The 10,687-nt window shown below is 35.2% G+C and overlaps 1 protein-coding gene across 1 annotated transcript; it reads left to right on the forward strand.

Moving 5' to 3' along the window:
- The first annotated feature begins 5,011 nt into the window (after positions 1–5,011).
- LOC107593749 (myosin light chain 4-like) lies at positions 5,012–10,302 on the forward strand. The gene is made up of 7 exons (XM_016283607.1): positions 5,012–5,190; positions 7,182–7,209; positions 8,066–8,215; positions 8,355–8,528; positions 9,398–9,475; positions 9,798–9,830; positions 10,055–10,302. Exons 1-6 carry the CDS (start codon positions 5,089–5,091, stop codon positions 9,824–9,826), a joined length of 561 nt encoding a protein of 186 aa, XP_016139093.1. The 5' UTR covers positions 5,012–5,088; the 3' UTR covers positions 9,827–9,830; positions 10,055–10,302.
- Positions 10,303–10,687: the final 385 nt, after the last annotated feature.

Below are 10,687 nucleotides of genomic sequence, written 5' to 3' on the forward strand. Positions count from 1 at the left end.
ACATACCAAGTGAACAACAGGTCGTTGCCAAAATAACTTTCTAAACAGATCTAGCATGGTTTACAAGCTTGTCTTCTGTGGTCTCATGGCAGGCATGTTTAAAATGCAGTCAGGCCTGATCACCTGATAGTCTTTACACAGCCTGTGTTGTTATGCAAAGCTGGAGCCATTTATACCCGCGACCGGCACATGGTCCTTTCCTTCTGTGGCAGGTTGGCTGGGCAGGAAACTTCATAGTAAGTTCACACAAGTGAATTCCGATCATCATCAGTCTGTCTGGAGTGACATGAAGAAACAGAACAAACTGAGACAGACGCAATCCAGAAGAACTGTGGAGAAGTCTCCAAGACGCTTCAAGAAACCTATCTGCAAAGCTGCAGTACTGTTAAAAGTTGTAGGCACTGTGTAAAAATGCTGTAAAATGAGGATGCTGTGAAAATAATGTCATAAATAGACTTTCTTTATCAATTTATCAACAAATTCTTGATGCTTCAAGAAAGCTACCTGCAAAGCTACCTGAGAAACTATGCGCAAGTGCACCGAGAGCAAAAGCTGCTTTAAACGCAAAGGATGCTCACACCAAATGTTGATTTCATTTAGTTAATAGAAGTTAATTGATAAAGAAAGTCTATTTATGACATTATTTTCACAGCATCCTCATTTTACAGCATTTTTACACAGTGCCTACAACTTTTAACAGTACTGCAGCTTTGCAGATAGGTTTCTTGAAGCATCTTGGAGACTTCTCCACAGTTCTTCTGGATTGAGTCTGTCTCAGTTTGTTCTGTTTCTTCATGTCACTCCAGACAGACTGATGATGATCAGATCAGATCTCTGTGTGCAGCACTGGCTGCTGTCAGACACAAATCTCACTGGATTATTACAATTAATGGCAAAATTAATGTTTGGAATAAATGAAATGTAAACTAATATTTCCTACTGATACACTACAGCAACATATAGACTTTTTTAGCTGATGAAAATTCTAATAATTTTGGCCACCACTGTATATATACCTCAGCTGCAACCAACATATAATCTTATGAATCATTTTAACCACAGTTATAATACATTATAATACTTACCTATTAATTGTTACACCTTTAGAAAGTATAATGCAATAAAACATGATACAAACCTTCATGTATTATAATGCATTTTAACTTTGGTTACAATTATTTATGAAATCATGCGTTATAGCGTACATTATGAATACCTTTGTAATGCATTATGCATAAAGGCTTTATGTAAAGTGTCACCGTTATTTCTATATTTTCTGCATTGTTGCCACATTGCATTTACTATAGCCCCCCTAAAAATGGCCTAGCGACGCCCATGAATGAATGAATGAATAAATAAATAAACCAGAGGAATCTCTTTAACAACTTAAAATATTTTCCTTGACAGAAATGGTTACATGAACACCAACTTGAGACTTTTGTCTCAGTCTCCTGCTTCTCACATTTGCTTTCTAAAACAAAAAATTATAATAATAAAAACTTTAACCCCTCACATTAGTCTCCTCTTAAGTTTCACAAATGATCTCAACAAATGTACTAACTGTGCATCAAATCAAATGTCTCAATATGAAAGATATTAAACATTTCTTAATATTAATATTAATAACACTCTAAAAAATGCTGGGTTGAGTACAACCCAGTGCTGGGTAAAATAGGGACAAACCCAGCAATTGGGTTGTACTCAACCCAGCATTTTTTAGAGTGTTATTAATATTAATATTAAGAAATGTTTAATATCTTTCACCACAGGCTCTGCACCTGCTATACTTCCACTCACTATTATGAATCTATATCCCCTCCAGAAGTCTGAGATCCGCTAGTGAGCGACGCCTCGTGGTACCATCACAGAGAGGCTCAAAATATAAATAAAGAGAAAGACAAAGTTTTTTTTTTTTTTAATTTAGGATGAAGTCAAGTAGCGTCGAAAGAGATGAGTTTTCAGCTGTCGCTTGAAAATGGTCAGGGATTCAGCATTCCGGATAGGGCTGGGAAGATCATTCCACACTCTAAAAAATGCTGGGTTAAATACAACCCAGTGCTGGGTAAAATAGGGACAAACCCAGCAATTGGGTTGTATTTAACCCAGCATTTTTTAGAGTGTGGAATGATCTTCCCAGCCCTATCCGGAATGCTGAATCCCTGACCATTTTCAAGCGACAGCTGAAAACTCATCTCTTTCGACGCTACTTGACTTCATCCTAAATTAAAAAAAAAAAAAAACTTTGTCTTTCTCTTTTTTTCCTTTTATTTTATTTTTATTCCTTCCCAGTCTAGCTTGTACTTATTTGAAAAATGCCTAAAACTTGGTATAACGAGCACTTCCTGTGTCTGTTTGCCTCTTTAAGAAGAATCGCTTTGTGTGTTCCCCAATTATAAGTCTGAATATGTTGTAAGTAAATGACTAAATGTAAATGTAATATAAAAAATGTATTTATAATTACATTATTAATGGATTGTGCCTTTCAGTGAAAAAAAGCTCCAGGATTACTGAGCTTGTAATATGACTTTCATAAGTCACGTTCAATTAAAAAAAAAAATATATATATATATATATATTTAAATGACTGCTTCCAAGAACAAATTATAGCATTTTTTTACTTGTGTCAAAAATGAAGCATAACTCTAATCCTATTTCCTCATCCTATTTTACTCTCATCCATTTCACTCTCACTCATCCCCACAATCAAACAGACTGCATATATTATCATATCTAAAATCATTTAGTGCAGGCAGTAATTACTTATACAATGATTATACATGAGAAAATCATGACCTATATTTAAACGCAAGCAAAACTTTTTTACAAGAGAAATGTCCCATGTTAACAAACAAAGAAAAATAGGTTATTCAACAATCATCAAGCTCTAGTACACGAACGCTACGTTTGCAGTTATATACTGCATCTTGCACTAAACTTTTTATTTATTAAATCCTTTGTAGTGTGTCCTGCAAGATAAAGATACAATGATTTTAATCTAGTAACCCATCGTCTGAAATGCACAATATTATTTAAAGAACAGTTTCAGTTTTTATAATATTAATAATTTTTTTATAAATTAATAATATTTAATACATTTATGATGTCTCTCCAAATATAAAATTTTGGGGAAAAAACATTTGAAGACAAAGTTGATACTTGAATGCGACATGCAAGACAATCTCCCATGTTTCTCATACTGTTTTTTGACTCTTGAAGGCTTTTTATCAGAAACTTCAGAGGCACTGTTGATACTAAAATGTGAAAAATCTGAGAATATTCTGAAATTAGGAAAAGCAACCTACAAGCAACCATTTTTTTCCCTCTGGGAAAACCTCAATAAGTTAAAATAATAATAATAATAATAATAATAATATTTTAGGACCATTAAAATGTAATATGCTGTATTATTGTTATTACTCTCTTCAGTAAGAGCTTAATTTCATTAATGTTATACAAAAAAGTACTCATGTTCAAAATGTCTGAAGAAAGCCTTTAATCAAAATAACTTGAATGTCAAGTTACAGAAAAAAACCGTCACACTGCAAAGACTTCTAATGGTCTCAAAATAGGCTTCTTTTTTTCTTTTGTCTGTTCTTTTTTGTTTGGATGTCTGAAGGCCTTTTTGCAAGATTTACCCAGGTACACCAATTTCTTTAATCAACTGCTATCTTTAGCTGATTTAGATTTAGCTGTTATAGATGTTATGGGTTACTGTTGAACACGTTGTTTTGTGCTGTGTGGAAAATATCTAGTTAATAACATTTATATTTGGCAAGACCCAGGAAATTATTTATTTAGACACACTTTAACTTGGTTTTAATTAGTGTTCTGCTCCATTTACTACAGAAATTAGTATTATTTTTATCACTTTGTGATTGGCAGAAAATCCCTCAGAGATTCTGCATCTTGTAGATTAATTCTGAAGAGTAATAATCTGCCACTTATAGCACCATATATTGTTTATTTACATTTAGCTAGGAAATGCATGTATTTTTGTCTCTACACTCTTAAAAATTAATGTTAGAAACAAAAATGTGTACAACCTGATTTCATAGAAGAATTACAGAGTTATTTAATGGACCAAAATGTACTGGTTGTTGTAAATGTAAAGAACATTTTAATTTCATATACAGTATGTGACCCTGGACCCAGTCATAAGGATCAATTTTTTGAAATTGAGATTTATACATCATCTGAAAACTGCATAAATAAGCTTTCAATTGATGTATGGTTTGTTATGATAGGACAATATTTGGCTGAGATACAACTATTTGAAAATCTGGAATCTGAGGGTGCAAAAAAATCTAAATATTGAGAAAATCATCTTTAAAGTTGTCCAAATGAAGTTCTTAGCAATGCATATTACTAATCAAAAATTAAGTTTTGATATATTTATGGTAGGAAATTTACAAAATATCTTCATGGAACATGATCTTTACTTAATTGATCATTTTGACCCATACAATGTATTGTTGGCTATTGCTACAAATATACCCCTGCTTTTATATATAAGACTGCTTTTGTGCTCCAGGGTCACATATATAGTAAGGGATGTATGTCCATATCTTTGCATTCTATGACATTAGGAGCCTCATAAATATTTTAGTGATTAGGCTTTTAAATAGAAATATGCATTATTGAATTAAATATTTTGGAATAACACCCTGGTGTTCCAATTTATCCCTGAACAGCTTGAAAAATGGATTTGAAGGAGATGCATGGATTATAAAGAATACATGCCTGACTCTTAATGACAGGCAGTAACCTCATGTATCTTTCACTGTCGCTGTAAAGATGACCAAAATCATAGGTTTCTAGCTAAATGAACAAACTCTTTCGTTCCTACGGCCAGTACAGATCGACGAGAGCATCTGTTGTGAGAGGACAATGTGTCTCAAATAGAAGCCATTGGCCATGTCCATTTACGGCGTTCCTCTTTGTATTTGGCACCTTTCTTGGACAAAAGGGGGCAGGACATACCTGTCAGCCCGAGGATAAAGTGCCCTCTGGCAGCATGGAGTCCTGTACGCAGAGCGTGTCTGACCCTGTGCTGTCTCCGTCCCTCTGTGTTGCATCGTAACCATCACCATGGCCCCCAAGAAGAAGGAAGAGCCCAAACCAGCAGCTGCACCCAAGCCCCCAGAGCCAGAGCCCCCCAAGGAGCCAGAGTTTAACCCAGCAGAAGTCCAGGTACTAACGTCTAAGTTGTTGAGATCCGCTGCAAGAGATGGACTTGAAATCTGTTCACTTAGTCAGGAACGACTGCAACCCATCAGTGGCTTGCACCTTAATGTGGAGCATTTAGATGCCAACGAATGGAAATAGAACATCCAATTTAAATATTTTGAACATTTTAGACTTAAAACTGTTCAGGTGCATTTCTATCAAATTGAATATGGTGTCTAGTCTGACTAATGTCAATGTGACCACTGGTCCGTTTGGTTTACACTGAGCAATGTGTCTTCTGTTTCCCTATTAGTTATGATGAAGACCAAGAGAAAATGAAAACGTAGTTGTGCTATCATTCCTGCAACTTCTGACCAAAGACTTCAAGGCCCTTTCTTGCAATTGATTGGGCTCTGTTTGTTTGATTAATTCTAGATTACAAAGTTCTTTATTGGCATACATGGTTCCATGAAGAACCTTTAAGATCCATGGAATCTTTATATTGCACAAAAGGTTCTTTAGAATATTAAAATATGCTTCACGCTAAGAATTTTTTATTTTTTTCTATTAGGAAACAAATATGGGTCTTCTATGGCATCACTGCGAAAACTCTGTTCTGTTTTTAAGAATATCTAGTATCTTGATATCAGTCTACTATGAATGTCCTGATGACAAATGTTACCTTCTCACAGACAACTGCTACGCTCTTGTTGCTTTCCTTGATGTCCATGAGCTATTTTAAGCAACTTCAGAGACACCATTTAATGTAGAGGGTGTAATGCATCCAAAAGAACAACCTGCAGAATCATTGGCTAAGCATCTACAAATGCTATCTTCAACCGTCACTGCTTGGCAGTGTGCTGTGCACATATTTGTTTAATCTGCAGAGCTCAGAATTGATTTGAAAAGCCATTTGCTTCAACTAAACAATTGTCAGTGTTTGTTTGGCTATTGTCTGAGAATTCGGCATTCTGTCTTTCCCAAATCCAAATGTTTTAGCAACTCGCAGAAGTTCCACGTATTTAAACACAAAACATATAAATACAACATAATACCCAGTGGTGTATCACTCTCCGAACCTTTCGTTTTTTTGCAAGTCAAGAAATATTTGGATTTCCTAGTGTAATTGACAGGAAGCTTAAGTTTCAGAGGAGATATTTTAGTGGTCAACATTGCCACTCTACACCCCATTTCTATAGTCTGAAATGTTGGGGTTAGGAGAGGCCATAATACGTGTTCCAAACCATTGAGGTTTAGGCCACACACAATGTGATTTTGATTACGCTGCTCCAGAATGGACCACCCAAACTTATGGAATTGTTCATTCTGAAGCCTTCACAGATTCACGATTTCTACAGATTCTGTTGAAGACATAAAGCATGGCATTCAGCTAGAACAGATGCAGTATTTCTAATGAGCTCTGATTACTGAGAATCATCATTTATGGTCATTTCATGCATCCAGTGGCATTGTTTTTGTGATGTTTCGGTGGGCAATATGCATTAACAATATGCATTAACGATTCAGCATCTATAGACAAAATACAAAGTTATGTCTTTGAAAATGTAGTTGCATTGTTATGTTGCAAAGTAACGGTTTCATTATTTGGCATGTTCCCATTTCCTAAGGCCATAAAAAGCATCTTGTCAGTGTCATGCATTTGCAGCCTTCAATCGCTGTCTAATATAACTTTGCGCTATAATGACAAAAGGGGTATTGGGTTTACACCCGCAGGGCCACACGCACCCTCTGGCTCAAGGTTGCTCATAAATTCTTTTGGACAATGAGTCCCAGGACAAACAGGTTTGAGTTTGAGTAACCAGAGCCGGGTGAGTGTGCAGACACATGTGTGTCCGGAGGATGGGACATGCCCTGAAGGACAAATAGCACCTAAATATTAATAATCACATTTTCAACATGCGGTCCCATTGTAGTCTTGTATGTGATGTATTAAACTTCAGCGTTTTGCATGATTATTTATTATTGTTTTTTTAATTATTATTATCTCTTGGCAGATCGAATTCACTGCTGAGCAGCTTGAGGGTAAGTGAGATTTGTGTATGCATTTCAAAATTATTTTAGCTTAAAAAGGATATTTACAGCAAATAACACTGTAATTACACTGCTATTGTGTACACTCCAAATAAATATGTTATGTTATTATGTTACTTGTAGTAAAAATACCTAAACAAATAAAAAAAAAAGATTTATGCTTGATACAAGAAACAAAAAATTATTTAGAAACATGCAATTTACTTTTACATCATTGTCATGGTTATTTTTAAATGCCATAGCCAAAATAATACTACAATTTTATATTACTGTATATATACTATATACTATAAAAAATCAATGCATCTTCGCATGAGTTAGCACCTTACAAATACTGATAAATATATAATTTCAAAGCAACTTTGTAGAAAATTAATGTTTATACATTAGAGTTATGAGTGATATGTTATCAGAGGTGTCAAAGTAATGTCCATATGGCAGAAATATACCGTTTTAAGATTATACAAATCATGCCGTTAGTTTTGAAGAATGTTGGTAACCAAGCAGCCATTGACATCCACAGTTTTTTTTTTCCCCCCCACAATATGGAACTCAATGGCTACCGTCAACTGTTTGGTTACCAACATTCTTCCAAATATCCTCCTTTGTGTTGAACAGAAGAAAGAAACTCATACAGGGGTCACCACAGCAGATCATTCACATAGTTTTGATTTTGGCAAAAAGTGAAGGAATGGAATAGAAAAAAACAACAACTCAACACCGTATTTCCAGGACAGAGATCTAACAGAGACTTCAAACTGCCAGTGATCTAAAGCATGGGCATCATAGAGGTTTAATGTCTGTTGGAGTGTGAGAAACTCAAGCATGACTGTCTTTTTCTCTGCAGATTTCAAGGATGCGTTCCAACTGTTTGACAGGACGCCAACCAACGAGATGAAAATCACCTACGCTCAGTGTGGTGATCTGATCCGGGCTTTGGGTCAGAACCCCACCAACACTGAAGTTATGCACGTGTTAGGCAAACCCAAAGCTGAAGGTGAGACCAGAATCCATCCCTCGGACCTCCACGGTCTATTAATCTAAAATTAGCACATCTGCCCGCTCTCAAATGCCTAGAACCAAACTGTTCAGCCCGAACATGCCACACAGATACATCTGGCTTCTTTTGTTGGCAGACATGCAAGTGAAGATGCTGGATTTTGAACAGTTCCTGCCCATACATCAACACATCTGCAAGGCCAAAGACCGCGGCACCTTTGAAGACTTCGTTGAGGGCCTGAGAGTGTTCGACAAAGAGGGCAATGGAACAGTGATGGGTGCTGAACTCAGACACGTCCTCGCTACCCTGGGTAAGCTTCAACATCGAACATAATTATTATAAACCCATTTAATATTCTTTTGTATTTGCACATTCCTGTGGTAAATTCTTGGAAGTACTTTTTTTAGCATTAATATTGGGTTCTGTCACTGTAAAATCGTGATACCATTATAGTTTTAAATTATTATTTATTTTTATATTGTATGTTGTTATTCTATTTTTATGTTTTTTTTTGTATATTTTATTTATTTATTTATTTATTTTTAAAGTTATTTTCATACAAGTTAAATTCAATTAAAATGAGAAATGTTGCCTTGAAAAAAAGCTGTTTATATTTTACTTCATTTCAGTTAATGCTCATTTTTATTTACTAAATAAAAACAATATTTATTTATTTGTTTATTTCTTTATCTATTTATTTAGTTATTTAGTTAGTTACTAAATAAAACAATGGCAATTGATTTATTGATTTATTTAGTTAGTTAGTTAAACTAAAATAATCCTTGGCAATTATAGGGATGTATTACATACTCATACTCAAAATATTTTTGTCTCAAGATTATTCTTATTATTAGTAGTAGTAGTAGTAGTATCCTTAAAACGCTCTCTCTCATATATAAAATATAATAGGCATATATATATATATATATATGGCATATATATAAAATACATATATAGGCATATATATATATAATACTCAGCATAAACAAGAGACAGCACTACAGTTTTAACTGTACAGTTTAAACAAATACCCCATAACTACAAATGTGAACATACCTCAACTCTAGGAATACATTAGCATCAGACTAGCAACTGACACTTTATAATCACGCAGAATGGCCACAAGAAGCCAATCATGTAGATACATGTAGAGCACTGTGAAACGTGTCTTCTCTGTAGGTGAGAAGATGAAGGAGGATGAGGTTGAGCAGCTGATGGCTGGGCAGGAGGATGCGAATGGCTGTATAAACTACGAAGGTGAGTTTGTACACACTTTTACAACTCCATCACCTGCTGTTCAGCTGTTTCATTCAATGGCAGTGTGTCCAGTAATATGTGCTACCTTATAAATCATCATCTGTCATCAACAGACGGATAACACCACAGTTCATGTCTATGCCGTAGAAGTGATAATGAGAACCAAATATTTGATCTCTAATCAGAATGAGATTTTTTAGATGGCAGCGTTGTCTCATCTAGTACAATTTTTGAATTCGGATGTCTATTGGGCTCAGAATAGTATAAACTAAATATGCATTAGCATGAAATATTGATTTTTATTTTCATTTCCCCCCCACAGCTTTTGTAAAGCACATCATGGCTGGCTGAACAGGTACAACAAACCACTCTTTTCCCACTTTGTCTTCAGTGCATTATTGATTGATCTGTTTATGTATTTATATTTTGATATGTTGTTTCAGTGTGCATTCATCACTAGGTGTTTAATTCAAATCATGTTACTCTATGAAGCACTTTGATTCTCATTTTGATGCACGTGCACTGTAAACTATTATTAGAGTCGATTGTTGATTTTCATTTTATTTTCCTTTTCTTCAGATGATCAAGACCATTCAAATGAGGATACAACATAATGTCGAATTTATTTCATCGTTGTGCTTTTTTAAATTAAAACCCACACAGGTGTTTCCTGCCATTGGTCCACTGTCCTCACTGTCTCCAACTCTCTCTCAATCGTTCCGTTTTGTGTGGCTCCTCAGTCTGTTACGCCTAAATGATTCCATCATCATAACTGTTCGCCAATACAAAAAAAAGTTTAATAAATGTCATGCTTGGTTTAAACAGCCTGCTCTCTCTAAATCCTTTTCATTTAACTGAAACTATCACTTGTTCTGGAATGTCTGCGTTTAGAGGTGTGATGTGTGGGAGTTAATGACATGGGTGGCTTTGACATGTTTTCACTAAAATAATAATCTGTTGATGACGATGCCCTGCCTCGGTGGAGTGGTTACTGACACAACCAGTAAACCAAACAAGATAACAAACTAGACTCTGGTGCTGAGATTTGCTTTAAATAGCATGTGAATGTCCACCTTTTTCCTAGCAAGCCTACTCCCTGTTAAAAAACAAAAACAGGTAAAGTATGTTTTGAAGCATGGCTGCTGGTTTAAGCTGGTCCTGAGCAGGAGCTAGTTGCTCTGGATGGATGGATGGATCTAGTCAGAATCCTGG

Source organism: Sinocyclocheilus grahami, unplaced genomic scaffold (assembly GCF_001515645.1).
Source record: "Sinocyclocheilus grahami isolate Dianchi unplaced genomic scaffold, SAMN03320097.WGS_v1.1 scaffold176.1, whole genome shotgun sequence".
NCBI lineage: Eukaryota > Metazoa > Chordata > Actinopteri > Cypriniformes > Cyprinidae > Sinocyclocheilus > Sinocyclocheilus grahami.

Coding starts and splice junctions, on each gene's coding strand:
- LOC107593749 (XM_016283607.1), top strand. CDS start 5,089: ATGGCCCCCAAGAAGAAGGAAGAGCCCAAACCAGCAGCTGCACCCAAG. Junction 8,216..8,354: donor AGGCAAACCCAAAGCTGAAG/GTGAGACCAGAA, acceptor TTTTGTTGGCAG/ACATGCAAGTGAAGATGCTG. Junction 9,476..9,797: donor TGGCTGTATAAACTACGAAG/GTGAGTTTGTAC, acceptor TCCCCCCCACAG/CTTTTGTAAAGCACATCATG.